The sequence below is a fragment of the Nicrophorus vespilloides genome, unplaced genomic scaffold, assembly GCF_001412225.1.
Source record: "Nicrophorus vespilloides isolate i.1.1-1 unplaced genomic scaffold, Nicve_v1.0, whole genome shotgun sequence".
Classification (NCBI taxonomy): Eukaryota; Metazoa; Arthropoda; class Insecta; order Coleoptera; family Silphidae; genus Nicrophorus; species Nicrophorus vespilloides.
Genome location: NW_017100089.1, coordinates 202385 through 218777, shown reverse-complemented (window position 1 = coordinate 218777; position 16393 = coordinate 202385). Strand labels below are relative to the sequence as shown.

Genomic DNA, 16393 nt, shown 5'->3' with positions numbered 1-16393 from the left:
CTCGAAACAGAAACCAAATCTGACGAGGCACATCCGCAGCAGGCATCCGCCTCTCAAAATCTGCAAAAGACTCGGTCCACCGTCCGCAGACGATTTCGAAACAGATTACTACTGATTTCTACAAACACTCATGGTTATTATATATATATACCTCAACCGAAGAATTAACAATGTACAATGATTAATTAATATTTAAAATCGAAAATGGTTACAATTATTTGTAATCTAAACTTACTTAGATCCAAATAAAAGCATTATTTATTCATTGCTGTTTCACTTTTATGCTATTTTCAAGTGTATTGAATAATTAGCGAAAGTACCGAGCATGTTTTAAGAGTACAATTTGATTACAACGGAAGAAACTCACTACTCTGATACTGTCATTTGAATACAGAAGGGTTTTCTACGGTCGTCAATTTAATAGAGAATTTGATAAGTTCTTAAAATTATTAAAACGTTATAAATATTAAGAAAGAAAGAAAAAAAAATATATTTTTTATTTGAAGAAAATGTAGTATTACATTTGTCAAATTCAAATGTCTATACTTCTTTATGTAAAAAAAATGAACCAAGAATCTTTACTTTATGTCAGTACTTTGACATTAAATTAAGTTTGACATTTATTAAGATCAATTAAAACAAATCATTATAACAACAAATTCTAATAGAGAATCATAAATTTCTTAGATCACATTAATTTACAGAATCAATAATAATTATCATATTTATATATTCTAAATGTAATTCAATTGATAGCAGGATTTGAATGAATGGTGCTAATAATAAATTAAATCTATTTTTATTGTTTCATATTTATTTACAAGTCGGCTCTAACACCGAATCCTGGACCAGTCGGCTCTCCCTTAAGAGATGTTGGCTCACCAAGAGGTTCAGCAGCGAAACGGCCGCTCCTAATAAAGGATGAAATCATGAATAAAACGTAAAAGACAATGTTGATGTTCAATTAGACAAACCTGGGTCCAGCCCTCGGTCTCTTTCCGGCCTTCAGGTCGCTGAGAATCTCTTCCGTGTCTTGCACGGTAAGATCCTCATAGTAGTCGTCGTTGATTTGCACCATGGGCGCATTCACGCAAGCACCCAAACACTCGACCTCGGAAATCGTGTACATACCATCCTTGGACGTTTCTCCAACTTTCATGTTAAGGTTCTTGCAAATTGTCTCCAGAATCTCATCAGATCCCCTCAACCAGCAAGGAGTAGTTGTGCACACTTGCAAATGGTATTTACCAGTTGGTTTCCTATTAGATTAAACACTTCAACTCATATAATACAAATTTTGTAAATAAACACAGACCTCATAAACATTGTGTAAAAGGTAGCAACTTCATAGACTCTCATGCGGGGGAGTTTCAGCATATCAGCAACTGCATGCATAGCGGACAATGGCAACCATCCTTGCTGTCTCTGTGCTAAATCCAACAATGGGATCATGGCAGCCCTCTTGTGTCCCTCAGGGTAAATGGCCAGGATGGCATCAGCCCTCTACAACAACAACAATCCATCATATGTAACTTTACTGAACCAATTGTTAACTTACCTTGATATTGTCAGGGGTGAATTCAAATTTAATATCTGGATTATCTGCAGCCGAATCCCTGTGCACAAAGAGACTGTCATGCTGGAGTGCTGAAGATGTCTGGATAGACCTCGGAGCCACAACACCTCTCCACTACAATAATAAAAGAGGTTAATGTTATGTAACTGATCATTTTTACTAAACAAATTGCAGATAATTTATTGGTAACACAACTATTTGCTTACCAAGGAGCAGCCAGCCTTCCTGACCGAGGATAACATTGTATTTTTCTTTTAAAATTATTTAAAAACTAAGGATATTCCTATTAGATTTGACACTTGAACAATTGTCAAATGTCAAAATGAATCGCGGTTAGGCAATATAATTACATCAGGCATACATGTAAAATTATTTTATTTTAATTGCGTTTAAGAATGTTAATCCATTAATAATTGAAAGATCAAATTGTTAGAAAACATGAACATTTTAAAGCAAATACATAAATTTATTAAAGTTAGGCAATATTATAAGCATCTAAAAAGGAATGCAAGTTTTAATCATCAGCCAATAGATGGCTCTACGAGTGATGAAAGAAATATACAGGGTTGCTCATATAGTTAACTAGATATAGAGATAAATTAAATATATTTGAAAGTTTTACGTATTAATGCACAGATTGGAATAAATTTTCAAATATTTAAAAGAATGATTATGCAACTACAGGAATTCGTTAGGGTCTTATAGGTAAAATTAAGTAACGAAGTTTAAAACTAATTAAAGTATATAATGTCCTAAGTACTGAAATTATATTCTATTCGGCAGTTGTACTGCGTCTTTTGCCTTATTGTATAGTAAGTGAACGTTTTGAGTTATTTCTTCTTCTTTTCGCTAGAGATATAAGTCCGATGATGATGAAGACGATGGAAATCAGGAAATGGTAAATACCGTAGACCAGGTGCTGATCTCTGGGTTTCATGTGGAAGCCCTTCTCCTCGACGAAGATAAGCGTGAGTATTGTCTGCAAAACCAGAGCAATGAAGGTGTTGATACCGAAGACCAGACCGTAGCTATCGTCCGCAATGCATTTGGCTATCTCGGAGCTGGCGATGGTGATCATGAACTGGTAAATGCAGCAGTAAAGAGCGTAGCAGATGTAGCTGACCATAACGTATTCGGTTTGTGAGCTGAGAACGATGAGGCCGCCGGCGATGATGGCACAAATCGAGAGCACCAGCTCACCTTTACCCTTCCATTCGATTTTCAGGTAACCGGCGAAGAGGGCGCTCAAAAAGCCGAGAAGAGTAGCTGCAGCCTCAACGGCTCCGTTGTAAACGCTCCCTTCGCTGGAGTCCAAGATCTCGCCCCACAACGGCTGAGCGTAGACCTGCACCTGAATGAATCCGGCTGTAGTCAAAGCCCACCAAATTGACCATTTCAGCGCGTATCTGTTTGAAAATGACTCCAGGAAATGGGTCTTCATCAGAGTAAAGGCGCCGCGGAATTTCGAAGACATCTGCACCTTTTCGACGCCATCCTGATGGAAGTAGATGCTTTTTTTGACGTTCGGTAGGAATAGGGACCAGCAGCTGGCTATGATCATGGCTACTCAAAAAAAAAACAAAAGACATTATATGTCAGATAGAGTTCCTGGTTTTTCTTACTCACCGCCCAAACTAATGTAGTTCAGTTCTTTGTAATCCATGAGCTCGAAGGAAATGAGCAGTTGAGCGACAATACTCGACAACGCTCTTCCTGCAAGAATCGAAGCCCTTGTGTGCGAGCTGACTTGCAGGTAATATTTAGTATCCACTTTTGCATAAATATACGTGTAGTACGCCACTTCGCAAGACATAAAAGTTCCATAGACGCCCTAAAACAAAATTTTAAAAAAATGAAACATTGTTTATAAGTAAAACAAATTGAAAATTCAAGAATTTTAACAAATTATTTCAGACAAAAAGTTTTTTTTTAATATCAATTTATTAAGTTTTGTGTTTATGTGTGCTATTTAATATTTAGCAATGTTTAACAATTCCCAGCATCAGTCAAAAATATATTTTTTCGGATAAATCAATCTTATTTTCTAAATATAATTTGTATTAATTACTACTATAGGAAATAATCTGTAACAATACTAGATAATCATGATAAACAATTAAATATGTTTTCGAGTTTATTTTAAGCTATAATGTTGCTAGATAGATGGTATACGGCAGGAAAATAATCTTGATTCATTATCGTTAGAGATTACACACTAGTAATGTAGCGCATCCCAATATTAGCTTGAAGTTGCACCGAGCTGATAACGTACAAGGCCATCGCAGCAGACATGAAGAGAGTTGGATGTTTTCAATTTAGACTTACCTCAAGAACTTGCAGATGGAACAGCGATGTCGTCCATATGAGCATGCTCCAGACGATGATGCCCGAAAGTCCCAGGATCACGATCAAAGCCTTGTACCTCAAGAAGTCGGTGATGAGGAAGACAAGCAGCAGATGAACCAGGTAACTGTAGGTACCCACAGGGTAGACCTTCTGGGTCACCTCGTCGTCGTCCAGATCTCTCCATGGTCCAGAAAGGTACTCGTAGATGAATGGCTCGGACGGCCGAAACTCCTTGATGAATCCGAACACGCACAGCAGCAAACTGATCTTGAACCAGCTCTCCATTCTAGCATCTAAAATGAAAATTTAAAGAAAAGAAACGAAATTAAGCAGATAATTCATCATATCGCAATAAGTTATACTTTTACGATCCGGTAATTTAAAATTGTCAATAAGAGAACAGTTTCTCCTTGAATTTAAATTGCTTGTAAAGTTAATTGAACTTGCTTTTCAAGCGAACGTATTTCAGCGATGATCAAAACTTGTAATTCATGTTAAATTTGATGTATACTTAAATATTGTAAATATTTACGTGGGTTGTTCTGCGAGGCAAGGGCTGCTATATGCTCTTTTTTTCAAAAATAAAACAAATTCAAAAAAGCAAATTGCTATCAGAGCGAACCGATCGAACTGCGACTTGTCCCGATCCGCGAAATTACAAAATGTCCCACATCGCACACGTGAATTTTTTTATCGTTAATTACATGCACTATCGTACTATACGTGTGCATGCATTTTATTTCTCTGCAGTTAAGTGTAACTATTTTTTTTTGTTGTTTTTGTTGTAATAATTATATAATTAATCAATTGCGATAGGCAAATATGCGTTGAAGGAACGTTATTTTATCGGTAGATTTGCCTGAATAGTTTTAGTTTCGAATTGCAAAAATCGCTGATTCCAGTGCGTAACTGGACACGATGCGAATCCGACACTTTGAAGAGTATTGAACGGTTCTTGTTCGCACGATTTCAGGTGCATTGCAAGATTGCGCAATACCGTTGAAAGTCATATGATGTTGCTACTATGTAAGCCTACGTATTTACCTTGAGCTCTATATGTGTGTTTCTAGTACTCCGCGTTTAATTTCGTACGAACGGTGCAAATACCGGATGATTCGCTAAACTTCATTTACGCTCCAATCGTTACAGTTACTAAAGTAAGTTGCTATAGTAATACTAACGATTGCTATTAGCAACAACTTTAATATAATTAATATCAATGTATTATATTAGCTTTTTATTTAAGCTTTTAACGAAAATGAATATATTCGATTTTCTCCATTCAATGATTGAGCGTAAAAATAAACTAACGAACACAAACTGATTACGTGACAATTTCTTATCGCACACTCGTAGAAAATTGCATTTTTTAAATTTTGTCATGGTTACAAAAAAACTTACGAACAAATGAATCAAAGAAAATGTATCCGCTATATTAAGTTTCAATTTACATATTAATATGTAATCTTTTTCTGAGACATCAATAAATTACATTATTTTCTTAATTAAATATGACCATTGACAATGTATCCATATTACTTACCTAATGTAGAAGCATTTGGAATCCTGTGATTAATACTAATACTTGAGATAAATGAGATTGTTTATTATAAACAAAAAGTATGTATATTATAAACAGTTTTGGAATGTATACCCAGAAATATTAAATTAAAATCAATATTGACAAAAGGGCCAAACGTGGCCCGCGGGCCGCTGCTCACGCACTCGCATTTATTACAAACGTCATGGTTAGTTCCTACGCATTCCACTTTGCAATCAGCGCCTTCACTATTGAAAATACTTCAATCACTTTAAGTTAAGCACATATTTATTGCAATTAAAATAATCTAATAAGAAAATAATATTTTTTTGATATTATTAATAGTGTAGTAAAAGAACTATGCTCAAAATAAACACATTTAAATGCATCTAGTAACGATAACCCTCGTTACATATTATTGTATGAAACAAAACGATTGTGTAACATTAAAGACAGGCAGTTTTAGGTGTTGAAACATGTAAATATGAAATCGATATTGCAATCTACTCAATGGAAGGAAATGCTGTAGATACCATTTGCAAAAGAACTTCAAATAAAACAGAGTTTATTTACTCTTGTAACTAGAGTAACAAATCTTACACAGCACACGCGGTAAAAAGAGCACGTGGTCAAACTGGTCGATTAAGCAAACGAAGAAAGTATGGAAGACAGAAACCGGTCAATAGTAAAATAAAGATTATGTAATAATCATGTAAGCAAACTAAGTCGTATGTATTGCTGGAATTAAGCCTACAAATAAAATGGAAAGGATGAATGAATCAAATGTAAATGTATGTTTATTGAGCATCTGCAGTTTTCTCGATAGATCCATCTGTGAACTTGACCAGGAACTTCTTGACATTTCTCTAGTCCCTTTAATTTAAATGTTTGTGGTTATGTTTGGCCAGTGCTATTTTAAATAAACAATTCTGAATTAATTAATGTTTGTGTATTTGCTGCGATGTCGATAAGAAACTGTTGCAGTTTGTTCAAACACATCACCACCTTCAAGGGTTCCCTCAGCAATAAATTCCATACAAGTGTTCGACTTAATCAGCTGCACAATACATCCGATAAGCAATCGCTGAAGCACAAGATCAGGTCCACTGTTTATTATGTAACTGCTGCTGGTGTCTTGACTGTGGGATTGAGTTATGCAGCAGTTCCCCTGTACAGGATGTTCTGTCAAGCGTACAGTTATGGTGGCACCACGTCCACAGGTCATGATGTCTCCAAAGTGGAGACAATGGCCTCAGTGAAGAACAGACCAATCAGGATAAAGTTTAATGCAGATATAGCGGCGAGCATGAGGTGGAACTTTAAGCCACAGCAGCATGAAATCACAGTTAATTAAGCTTCTTATTTTATATTCATTAAAAAAATATATCATTAAATGGTTTTGTTGAAGATAATCCCAGGAGAGACAGCTTTGGCCTTCTACACAGCCAAAAACCCAACAGACAAACCAGTCACTGGTATCAGCACATACAATGTGATTCCCTTTGAAGCTGGACAATATTTTAATAAAATCCAGTGCTTCTGTTTTGAGGAGCAGCAGTTGAATCCACATGAACAGGTTTAAATCAAGAAATTAGAAATGTATTTGCAATTGCGGTTAATTTATATTTTGCAGGTCGACATGCCGGTATTCTTCTACATTGACCCGGAATTCGTGGAGGATCCGAAAATGGAGTTCATCGAAGAGATTATATTGTCGTACACGTTCTTCGAGGCAAGAGAAGGCCTGAAGTTGCCGGTGCCGGCATTCGCGCGATGACATGGAGTTTAAATAAATATTTATTTAATTGTTAGACAACTACAAAGAGAATTTACTAAAGCGTTTGATGAGACGATTGCGATTGTTAGTATTTGATTGTGGCGGTGATGGGGAAGGACCTGCGCATCCCCATGCACTTCTCCCTGTCGATGAAGAGAGCGTTGACTTTGCTGTGCAGTTCAGTCTCCAGATTGGAACGCGTCTTCAGCAGCTGCTGATGTTGAGCTTCGGCCTCTTGCAGTTTCCTGTGCAGATACTCGATGCTGTCCTGCATATCGAGAACTTCCTTCACCAATCTAAAACATTCTTTATAGTTTCTATGAAGATTAAAGAAATGTTTCGATTCACCTGTCCTGGGCCATGTCGCGGCACAATTCCACTTCTTTACGATGCGTCCGTGCCTCGAGTCTCGTCTGAGCTACTTTCATAGGGTTGCTCTTATCCAAGATCGCTTTCCGCAGCAATTCGATATTCTTCTCCATTTCGAAGATCTCTTGCTGTATCTGGAATGTTGAGATTCGAATGAAAAAATATGAATAAAAAAAACAAATCTATGATGGGCGTACTTTAGCCAAATGCATTTGGATTTTGCTCTTGGCCTCCAGCATTTCCGCTGCTCTTCTAGCCAAAGCGTTATTGGTCACGCTCCAGGAATCCCAAATTTCGCTGGATAAACTGTTAATCATGTTCTCGACGTCCGAGCACATCTGCGACGATTTAGCTCTTTCGCTCTGAGATCTCAACACAATGCGGTTGCTGTTCTCCGCCCAAGTGGTCGTCGTGCTCACTCTGAAAACAACACATCAACTAGTTAAAAGTATTTATAATTTAGAAGGATTTACGTGGGATTGAATTTTTCGATTCCGCCGTAATAGTTGATGCCCTTCGAGAAGTTGTTCAATTGATGGCACATGTTGTCGATGCCCAAAGCGCCTTCCTTGCTTCTCACGTCCGTCTCCAACTCGTGCTGAGCCGCACGATTGTTCAACAGTTGCGATGTAACCTTATCACCTAAGCATTTCAGCGTTGCCTGCGAATTTCTATACAATTCGACTTCCTTCAGCAGCGCCTGTTCGGGCGAGTCGTGCGCTAAATCAATGCCGTGTCTGTTCTCTCGCAGATACAAACACTCTTGCGCTATGTGAAGAGGTCCTTCGATATCTGCAATGGCTTTCGCGATCATCCTTTTTCCTTCTTGCAGGCAATGCGCGGATCCCAGCAGACGTTCCAATTCTGTCTTCACCTCGTTCCTCCAGAAGGTGGTGTCGGTGATTCGCTCGCCCAGTCTCCTGCCGGACTCCCTTTGACCTCCTGCTGTCTTCTCGTCAGTTTCTCGCATCACCCTGATGAACTCTCCACGCAGTCTCTCCGAGTAATTTCGATTGGTGTCCGATTCACCGTACGTTCTTAGGATTCCGTGCGTCCATTCCAGAGGGGTGTATCTGGTGTAGAGGGCGGCTCTTGCTGCATGAGCTGGATTCCTTTCGAAGCCGGTGACCAAATTCGGGAACTTCAATGGTTCAGTGCTCATACCGTGCGGAGTGTAACAAGGATCCATGAGTGCGTTTGTCACCGGTTGGGTAGGCCTAAGGAATTAAATCATTCAATCTACATTATGAGAATTTAACTTAAACATAACAAAGAATATCCTTAATTTAACTAGTTTCTAAGAAACGTTTAAAAGAAGTTTTTGGATAGTTGAACCAATTATAGTATATTTACAGTGGTGTGACTTCAACATTTTCGTATCCGAGCGTTGGTCTCCAGGGATGGGGTCTTGGTGTCTGGTAGTAGGTGCCAATCCTCTCTGGAAGAGGTGGTCCAGCCACCTGTTCCATCACCGGTGTTGCGGCAACGGTGCTCCATGGTTGGAGTTGCTGAAAAATTTGAAGAAACGTTTAATATCGTTATCACAACTATACAGAAATTTAGGAAAAGAGATGACCTACAGAGTACATAACGGTATCTCCCAAATGCGAAGTCATTTTCGCTTCTGTTTGATTATCATTTAAAACAAATCAACGCCGTACGATCAGGCCGAAACGTTAAATTTCTTGACAAATTTTCTACACAATTTGATTAGCTCATTTGAGCAATTGTTTCAAATTAATAACTATCAGAAAATAATAACTCAATATATAAACTTTTTAAATTATGAAATCTAATACTGATCAAATTTTTAATAGGTACATACAGTAAATAGACACAGTCATTTATTTTCCTTATGACTATCCAATCAGAATTCTTATTGGATTTTTGTATTTGGCAGATTACAAGCATGTATTATATAAACATGACTAAATTTTATATTACATGTTTAGATACACTGATTATGTTCAAGTGAGTTATAGGCAACACATGTTACAGATTTATATGTTATTAAATTTAATGACCTTGTGCGAAGATAAATAAAAAAAATAAGAATTTCAGTGAATACAATATTATTGGATATTTTCATAACTATAGAATATTTATACGTGGTCACATAGATATAAGGTAATATAATTATTGTAATGACAAAGATCTTTAAAACAAATAATGTACTATTATGAAATTATAGTTTCTAGATAATATCCATAAAATGTCTGAGGTGCAAGTACCAAATAATGCTCCTGAACGTAAGTAGCTTTCATGTTATTATTAATACTGTTTACTATAGTTTGGTTGTTAAATTTGTATTGCAGATTGTCCAGGGACCCAAAGTGATGATGCAGGTAAAGCCTCTGCATGTGCTGGGTGCCCAAATCAAGGTATTTGTGCATCCGGAGCAGTCAAGGGACCAAACCCAGACATTCAACTGGTGAAGGAGAGATTGGAGCAAGTGCAAAACAAAATTCTGATCCTCTCAGGTAAAGGTGGTGTGGGTAAAAGTACAGTGACTGCAATGCTGAGCAGATCACTTGCAGCAGCAGATGCAAATAGAAATGTAAGTAAATCAAACCCTATTGTAACGGCTTCTCCTCTCTTCACTACAACCAAACAGCATCATTTGATGTAATGAAATATGAAATGTTTGCAAAAGCCAGTATCATCCTGTGCTAATCCCCACCGGCCTACATAACAGTTAATCAATATTTGCAGGTTGCTGTGCTAGATATTGACATTTGTGGCCCATCACAGCCAAGGCTTCTTGGTGTCCTCAATGAGCAAGTTCATCAGTCTGGATCAGGATGGTCCCCAGTTGTAAGATAGAAATAAATTGATTTGAAATTATAAATATATAATGATGGAAATTGTAGTATGTGGAGGATAATTTATCGGTGATGTCAATTGGATTCCTATTGGGATCACAGGATGCTGCCGTAATCTGGAGAGGTCCAAAGAAGAATGGGATGATCAAGCAGTTCCTGTGCGAAGTGGATTGGGGAAATTTGGACTTTTTGCTGATGGACACGCCTCCTGGAACTTCGGACGAGCATTTGTCTGCCTCGACTTATCTGTCGGAGGCGAATTTATCGGGAGCCGTAATTGTTACTACTCCGCAAGAAGTCGCTCTGTTGGACGTTAGGAAAGAAATTGATTTCTGTAAGAAGGTGAACATCAAAATCCTGGGTGTGATAGAAAACATGTCCGGCTTCGTTTGTCCATCCTGCAAAGTGGAATCCGAGATATTCAAAGCGAATACAGGAGGCGCGAGGAAGATGTGCGAAGATTTGAACGTGCCATTTTTGGGACAGTTACCACTGGATCCGAGAATAGCGAGATGCTGCGATGAAGGTAAAGATTTCATCACCGAAATCCCGGATTCGCCTGCAATCAAAGCTATCAACTTGATTATCGAGAGTAAGTTGCAGAGTGTGGAACATTGAAATATGTTAATTGTCTTTCTGTTTACTTTTTATTTCAGATATCCTAAAATCGATTAAAGTTTAAATTCTTATACATGTAATATAATAGTAATATATTTTTTGGCACGACGCGCATCACTACAGCTAAAGGAATAAAAATCAGACAACGAGGTTAAGTTTAATAATAATAATTTTGGCATGACGAAGCTCTTCGAAGCTGATTCCTAATATGTCCATGTAACTTCCATGGGCTTCTTTAAGTCTACATTCAAGTCCTTGATCAACAAATACTGGAAACAAAGCGCGTTAACACATGTATTGTCATTAATGTAAGATAAATAAATTTGTACCTTGTTGATGGTGTTGTAATCGAACGGTTGGTCCACCTTGTTCACGTATACCTTCGTCACGGCGGATATACCCAAAACCTTGACCACGCCCAGATTGGGCGGTGCCTCGAATCCCCAATGGATGACATCCGATGTCAACTTCTGCCCGTCCATGGTGAACTCCAACAAGCAATATTTTCGTTCCTCGGCCGAATTCAACGAATCACCATCGTCCCAGTACAGTTCACCGAAAGCCTTCTGACTCTCGTTTGTCGCTACAAGAAGCTGAAATTTGGTCATTCTTGAGGCAGTCGTGGTTTGGAGCGCCGATTGCTGAGGAATTATGTTGCCGCCACGGATCAGAAGCGGAATGGTATCTAATGGTGCTGCCATTTCCATGGTCTTTCCTTCGCTCACGTTCAGCATTTTGAAGGTGTAGAAATCGTACCAAGTCGCAGCAGGCACATAACACGACACGCTCACTTGATTCTCAGTCAAGACGGGAATGATCATCAGCGCAGAACCCCACAGGAATTGCTTATCAATATCATAAGTTATCCAATCATTAGGAAATCTGCAAAGAGAAGCAAACATAACTATTAGAAACATCTCTTCATATAACAAACAAATATTGACTTACTCGAAGAAGAGTGGTCGAGCGACGGTATCACCTCTAGTGTGAGCGGCCCAGAAGAGCGTGTACAAGTACGGCAACATCGAGTACCTAATTGATAAAGCTTTCTTCGATGACTCGATTACGTCCGGACCCAGAGCGACCGGGTCTTGTTCCTAAACAAGAAACAAATTAGATACACTTTATCATAAAAGAGGCATATGTGATACTCACAATTCCATCATCAGTGTTATGGTTTCTGGAAAATGGATAGAAAGCGCCCAATTGCATCCAACGATTGCATAATGTCGCCGTCGCATTTCCATTGAATCCGCAAATGTCTGCTCCCATCAATGGTATTCCAAACAGACTGAAGCTCAATAGTTCTGCAAGCATATAAAACTTAGATAAAAAAAAAAATAAGGAATTTGAGATATAACTTACGAGGAATGGAATATCGCATGTCCGTCCACTTTGAGTAAACGTCTCCGCTCCAATGTCCAGCGTATTTTCCGTGACCAGGGAACGTGGATCGGGAAATGATCATTGGTCTTTTGCCTCTGATCTCGGCCAATGCGCTGTAAATAAAAAGTCGTATACATCGGTAAACTTAAGAATATTTACAACTTACAAGTTGGTGATGATCGCTTCGCTAAATCCGTATAGGTTGTGTACGTCGTAGTGGAGTCCGATTGTGTGATTCGCAGACATGCAGATGGTCTTGTAAAAGAGCATTCCACCGTCAATTGCTGGAAGGTAGGGCGGATGCTCGAGATGATTGTTCGGACATCCGTCGAATGAGCCGGAGAGGAAATTGGACGGCTCGTTCATATCGATCCAAGCTCCATCGAACTGTACGGAATCGTGAAGTATCTTCAGCATGGACGTCCAGTAATCAACAGAATTTGGATTCGTGAAGTCAGGCCAAACAGTTGTAGCCCTATTCCAAACCTAAACAATTAACGACAGTTAGATGATGCAATACATAAAATGAGATGGTCTTACTTTTCCCACGAATGGTAAACCCGAAGAGTTCTTCACGAATATGTCCATGGCAAGACCCTTATCGAACGGGACGTAGCTTCCTTTGACTTCGCTCGCGCTAATTCCGGGATCAATCAAAGGAATGTAATGCATTCCGTTTTTGTGCAATTCCTCCACGAATTTGGGCAGATTCTTGAAATTGGTTTTGTCGTAAGTGAAATCGTTGCTGTTGTTCATGTAATCCAGATCGTTCCATTGCGTATCCAAAGGAATTCCAGCATCGATGGTTCTCTGCATTACTTTACGCGTTTCATTTAAAGTTTTGTATCCAAATCTGTAATAATGTCAATATTAATAGATCTTTAAAAACCAGAAAAGGAAATGGATTGGAAATACCTGCAGAGATGGAAACCAAGGCCCCAGTAGGGCGGCATGAATGGTCTTCCGATGATCTCCGTGTATTGTCGGACGACATCGCGCGGACTCGGACCTAAAACTATGTAGAAATCCAAGATTCCTCCAATAGTCCTGTACGTTATAGCAGGATACGGCTGAAGAATAACCTCCATCGCGTTGCTGTTCAATAGAAAAACTCCGTGCGCCTTTGTCGAGTTTTCCACGTTCATGTAGAAAGGATGCATTCCGTACAAATTGAGCTGCAACAATACGAGAAGACATTACGAAAACTCCTCTCGTACAGATTAAACTCTACATACGTCCTCGGTTGGGATTGAATCATGGTTGAACATCGTGAATCTCTTCCATTCCGTGGATAGCTTCATCGACGATCTGTGCTCGCCCAGACCGTAGATATTTTTGCTCGGCAGCAGCGAACTGAACTGTATGAACTGGTCGGCGAAAATCATCGTCTGCAAGTTCATCGCATCGAATCTAGAACATGAATATGGGCATTTCGTGACCGGATGGTTTTTCGAATGGCTTAACGGGCAACCAACATTATGGCCTCGTCGGATCTCCGCAGAATCTTGAAGCCGGATGCGGAGATGTTGTATTTGAATATGTACGAGAAATCGGTCGGCGCTTTGTCCACGATCGGTACCGATGGATACGGAGGCTCGTATCTCACGTGCAGCGGATCTAAAATCTAAATACGAAACGTTTATTAATCGATCCTTATTGGCATAACCATTCAAATAAGACTTATTGTGGTAACGCACGGCAAGATAAACTTTAATGAGTTTACACACTATTGATATATTAAAATATTCATTCAAATCGTTCCAAAGCAGTAAATTTTAATACAGAGGAACGTCAGATACGAGTAAAATTAATCTTCTTTTTGCGCTTAGTCTTTCTACAAATTATATCGAAATTAACGTGGCAATGTTATGTTTCTTTTCTAAAGTATTTAGCAAAGTTGTTGAAGTAGATAATAAAGAATGAAACCTTGATGCGAAGACGATCCTCAGTCTCCAATTTGACAATCATCTTGACGGTCTCGACGTCGTCGGGATACGCACTACGGTAGTTCCTCTTGAGGAACGCGATTAACCCGAAATCCGTCTTGGAAACGTTCACGAACTTGTAGCTCTCATAGTTTTTCGGATAGAAGCAATACGAGACATCGACGGACTCTCGAATCCGTTTGATCCTCTTCAGCGACTGAGCGCTCCTGGGAAACCAGCAGCATCCGCGCGCCTCGCATTTCTCCTTCGTTGCCCCATCCTCCGGGTAACAATCGAATCTGGCCTCCAGCGGTATGCCACACTGCGATTGGTTCGGAGGAGGCGGCGGTGGTAAAATCTTATACGGTTGAGCGGGAATCCTGTTGATCTTAAATAGGTCGTGGAGCTTGGGCGCATAGTGATCCTTCTCTTTCAGCGCAAAAGTATGCGTCAAATGCTTCTGCTGATTGACGTGAAGCACCCCAAAGCAATAGAGCAAATATATTGTAGGGAGAATGAGAAACACAGCCAAGAGCAGAAGGAGCAGCAGTACTGTGACTATGCAGGGACGGCTGCACTCCAAGATGGTCACATCTCTCGGATTAAACTCTGCAGATTCATTATGCTGCAAAGCAAATAATTAATTTCTTATGGTATTCAGTTAAAATGTATTTCACTTACGTTTCCATGATCAAACTTGGGCGGTTTGCACAAAGAGGATTCCTTTGTTGTGGGGTACTGATCAACAGGGCCCTCATTGCAGAATGCATTGAAGGATACAGATTCTGTGCGGGCCAATCTCCTGGCGACCCTTCGAGCCCTGAACGAATGCAGGAGCCTTCTGATTCCAGTCATCTGCAAAAGTTTAGCGGATTGTTTATTGATATTCCGCTGCGCCTATTTCACGCATATCGCCACTTACGTTCGTGAATTGTGATAGCTAAATCCCCATGGTACAAATAGATAGTCCACTGTTGTTGTTATCACTCTATAAACAACCTTTCCGTACGTCCGTTGCACTTTGTTAACATTTCCTGTGCACTTGGCTTGACTTTGCTTTATTAGCTGCAGTTTACTGCACCAACTGTTCGCTATGTTACAAGTTAGGCAACCAAACTAACTTAATCGTTAAATGTACCTCGAGTTACGACCAAAACATACTCATAACAAACTCCTATAAACTAGATATTTTAATATAACTTAAATCAACAATAAAACTGTTAACAAGTGTCAGTTAACAGTTTTATTGTTGATTGTTTATATCTATTGTATTTTTTTATATTTATTTATTTACAGAATAATTGTACATATTATGTTTATTATTATTAGATTTGTATAATATTTACTGTCATTTTGCCTTTAACACATATTTTCGTTATTATTTATCATTTTTTATTATATTTTTTTGTACGAAATTCGATTTGTATCTTTACATTTGTTCATTGTCGTTCGTATTTCATCAAACATACAATTTTCATCAATAATTATATATTCTAATAGTTTCATTACAAATGCAACTGAAGAATAAACATTTTTCTACATTTCTCCAAAATTATTAGTTTATTGTTTAAAATTACTAGTACTTTTAGAGTACGGTTTTTTTAAAGTACGATTAATAAAAAGTACAATTGAGGTGATAAAATCAATATGTAGATTTATTAATGAGAAGTATGTCGTGTCCCGGGATTAAGAATCTCTGGATACCGTGGATTATCTCGTAGTTATGTTGTTGTGAAGTCTTAGAGTAGTTTATGAATATTAAATGCAATATTTTTAATTAAGTTTATTGTACACATCAGAGTTTTTATTGAGAAGTCAACTATACAATAAAGTTGATATCATTGATTATTAATGAAAATTACATTCTTGTCTTCAGTTAATAATTAGGAAGACAGTGCTCTTCCTTCGGCCATCCTCCAACTAAGACAATAAACAGTTTTACAAATCATTATAATCAAATTGCCTGTTTTGGTTTCGTTTTGCTATTTTAATCGAGTTTCATAATATGCAATAGGAAATAAATAGTAGGATAAG

General features: G+C 38.4%; 6 protein-coding genes across 11 annotated transcripts; 2 read left to right on the top strand and 4 right to left on the bottom strand.

Moving 5' to 3' along the window:
* Positions 1-783: 783 nt before the first annotated feature.
* LOC108567518 (probable NADH dehydrogenase [ubiquinone] flavoprotein 2, mitochondrial) lies at positions 784-1917 on the bottom strand. The gene is made up of 5 exons (XM_017928029.1): positions 1783-1917; positions 1559-1690; positions 1316-1503; positions 975-1259; positions 784-911 (listed from the first exon to the last, which is right to left on the bottom strand). Exons 1-5 carry the CDS (start codon positions 1816-1818, stop codon positions 818-820), a joined length of 735 nt encoding a protein of 244 aa, XP_017783518.1. The 5' UTR covers positions 1819-1917; the 3' UTR covers positions 784-817.
* Positions 1918-2331: 414 nt separating this feature from the next.
* LOC108567533 (thiamine transporter 1-like) lies at positions 2332-6165 on the bottom strand. Of its 4 annotated transcripts, none has more exons than XM_017928061.1 (4): positions 5466-6165; positions 3902-4215; positions 3203-3407; positions 2332-3139 (listed from the first exon to the last, which is right to left on the bottom strand). In XM_017928061.1, exons 2-4 carry the CDS (start codon positions 4205-4207, stop codon positions 2379-2381), a joined length of 1272 nt encoding a protein of 423 aa, XP_017783550.1. In that variant the 5' UTR covers positions 4208-4215; positions 5466-6165; the 3' UTR covers positions 2332-2378. The 4 variants fall into 4 exon arrangements, with proteins under 4 accessions (XP_017783550.1, XP_017783553.1, XP_017783551.1 ...); XM_017928064.1 differs by having other exon boundaries at positions 5996-6165; XM_017928062.1 differs by lacking the exon at positions 5466-6165 and adding an exon at positions 4455-5165.
* A 169-nt stretch (positions 6166-6334) lies between these two features.
* LOC108567535 (cytochrome c oxidase assembly protein COX11, mitochondrial) lies at positions 6335-7318 on the top strand. The gene is made up of 3 exons (XM_017928068.1): positions 6335-6807; positions 6871-7038; positions 7096-7318. Exons 1-3 carry the CDS (start codon positions 6424-6426, stop codon positions 7237-7239), a joined length of 696 nt encoding a protein of 231 aa, XP_017783557.1. The 5' UTR covers positions 6335-6423; the 3' UTR covers positions 7240-7318.
* LOC108567531 (tektin-3-like) lies at positions 7251-10310 on the bottom strand. Of its 2 annotated transcripts, none has more exons than XM_017928059.1 (6): positions 10181-10310; positions 8962-9116; positions 8082-8825; positions 7806-8028; positions 7588-7742; positions 7251-7535 (listed from the first exon to the last, which is right to left on the bottom strand). In XM_017928059.1, the coding sequence occupies exons 1-6, from the start codon at positions 10226-10228 to the stop codon at positions 7325-7327; spliced, it is 1536 nt and encodes a 511-aa protein (XP_017783548.1). In that variant the 5' UTR covers positions 10229-10310; the 3' UTR covers positions 7251-7324. The 2 variants fall into 2 exon arrangements, with proteins under 2 accessions (XP_017783548.1, XP_017783549.1); XM_017928060.1 differs by lacking the exon at positions 10181-10310 and adding an exon at positions 9189-9302.
* On the top strand, positions 9652-11385 carry LOC108567534 (cytosolic Fe-S cluster assembly factor NUBP1 homolog). 2 transcript variants are annotated; one of them, XM_017928067.1, is made up of 6 exons: positions 9652-9735; positions 9807-9857; positions 9924-10165; positions 10321-10422; positions 10479-11022; positions 11087-11385. In XM_017928067.1, the coding sequence occupies exons 2-6, from the start codon at positions 9821-9823 to the stop codon at positions 11110-11112; spliced, it is 951 nt and encodes a 316-aa protein (XP_017783556.1). In that variant the 5' UTR covers positions 9652-9735; positions 9807-9820; the 3' UTR covers positions 11113-11385. The 2 variants fall into 2 exon arrangements, with proteins under 2 accessions (XP_017783556.1, XP_017783555.1); XM_017928066.1 differs by having other exon boundaries at positions 9800-9857.
* Positions 11227-15459, bottom strand: LOC108567530 (lysosomal alpha-glucosidase-like). The gene is made up of 13 exons (XM_017928058.1): positions 15282-15459; positions 15041-15214; positions 14361-14984; positions 13910-14058; positions 13670-13844; positions 13350-13609; positions 12975-13287; positions 12601-12920; positions 12414-12547; positions 12204-12355; positions 11997-12145; positions 11378-11930; positions 11227-11317 (listed from the first exon to the last, which is right to left on the bottom strand). The coding sequence occupies exons 2-13, from the start codon at positions 15212-15214 to the stop codon at positions 11252-11254; spliced, it is 3069 nt and encodes a 1022-aa protein (XP_017783547.1). The 5' UTR covers positions 15282-15459; the 3' UTR covers positions 11227-11251.
* Positions 15460-16393: the final 934 nt, after the last annotated feature.

Excerpts from the sequence above, each read along its gene's own strand:
- LOC108567518 (XM_017928029.1), bottom strand. The coding sequence starts at position 1,818 with ATGTTATCCTCGGTCAGGAAGGCTGGCTGCTCCTTG. Across the intron at positions 1,504-1,558 it reads TCACCCCTGACAATATCAAG|AGGGCTGATGCCATCCTGGC; the intron begins GTAAGTTAACAA and ends TTGTTGTTGTAG. Across the intron at positions 912-974 it reads AGACCGAGGGCTGGACCCAG|GAGCGGCCGTTTCGCTGCTG; the intron begins GTTTGTCTAATT and ends ATCCTTTATTAG.
- LOC108567530 (XM_017928058.1), bottom strand. The coding sequence starts at position 15,214 with ATGACTGGAATCAGAAGGCTCCTGCATTCGTTCAGGGCTCGAAGGGTC. Across the intron at positions 11,931-11,996 it reads GCTCGACCACTCTTCTTCGA|ATTTCCTAATGATTGGATAA; the intron begins GTAAGTCAATAT and ends TTCTCTTTGCAG. Across the intron at positions 11,318-11,377 it reads ATTACAACACCATCAACAAG|TATTTGTTGATCAAGGACTT; the intron begins GTACAAATTTAT and ends CTTTGTTTCCAG.
- LOC108567534 (XM_017928067.1), top strand. The coding sequence starts at position 9,821 with ATGTCTGAGGTGCAAGTACCAAATAATGCTCCTGAAC. Across the intron at positions 10,166-10,320 it reads CAGCAGATGCAAATAGAAAT|GTTGCTGTGCTAGATATTGA; the intron begins GTAAGTAAATCA and ends CAATATTTGCAG. Across the intron at positions 11,023-11,086 it reads TATCAACTTGATTATCGAGA|ATATCCTAAAATCGATTAAA; the intron begins GTAAGTTGCAGA and ends TTTTTATTTCAG.
- LOC108567533 (XM_017928061.1), bottom strand. The coding sequence starts at position 4,207 with ATGGAGAGCTGGTTCAAGATCAGTTTGCTGCTGTGCGTGTTCGGATTC. Across the intron at positions 3,408-3,901 it reads TCCATCTGCAAGTTCTTGAG|GGCGTCTATGGAACTTTTAT; the intron begins GTAAGTCTAAAT and ends ATTTTGTTTTAG. Across the intron at positions 3,140-3,202 it reads GAACTACATTAGTTTGGGCG|CCATGATCATAGCCAGCTGC; the intron begins GTGAGTAAGAAA and ends TTTTTTGAGTAG.
- LOC108567535 (XM_017928068.1), top strand. The coding sequence starts at position 6,424 with ATGTCGATAAGAAACTGTTGCAGTTTGTTCAAACACATCACCACCTTC. Across the intron at positions 6,808-6,870 it reads CACAGCAGCATGAAATCACA|ATAATCCCAGGAGAGACAGC; the intron begins GTTAATTAAGCT and ends GTTTTGTTGAAG. Across the intron at positions 7,039-7,095 it reads AGTTGAATCCACATGAACAG|GTCGACATGCCGGTATTCTT; the intron begins GTTTAAATCAAG and ends TATATTTTGCAG.
- LOC108567531 (XM_017928059.1), bottom strand. The coding sequence starts at position 10,228 with ATGATGCTGTTTGGTTGTAGTGAAGAGAGGAGAAGCCGTTACAATAGG. Across the intron at positions 8,826-8,961 it reads AATGTTGAAGTCACACCACT|GCCTACCCAACCGGTGACAA; the intron begins GTAAATATACTA and ends TTAATTCCTTAG. Across the intron at positions 7,743-7,805 it reads TCCAAATGCATTTGGCTAAA|ATACAGCAAGAGATCTTCGA; the intron begins GTACGCCCATCA and ends TCAACATTCCAG.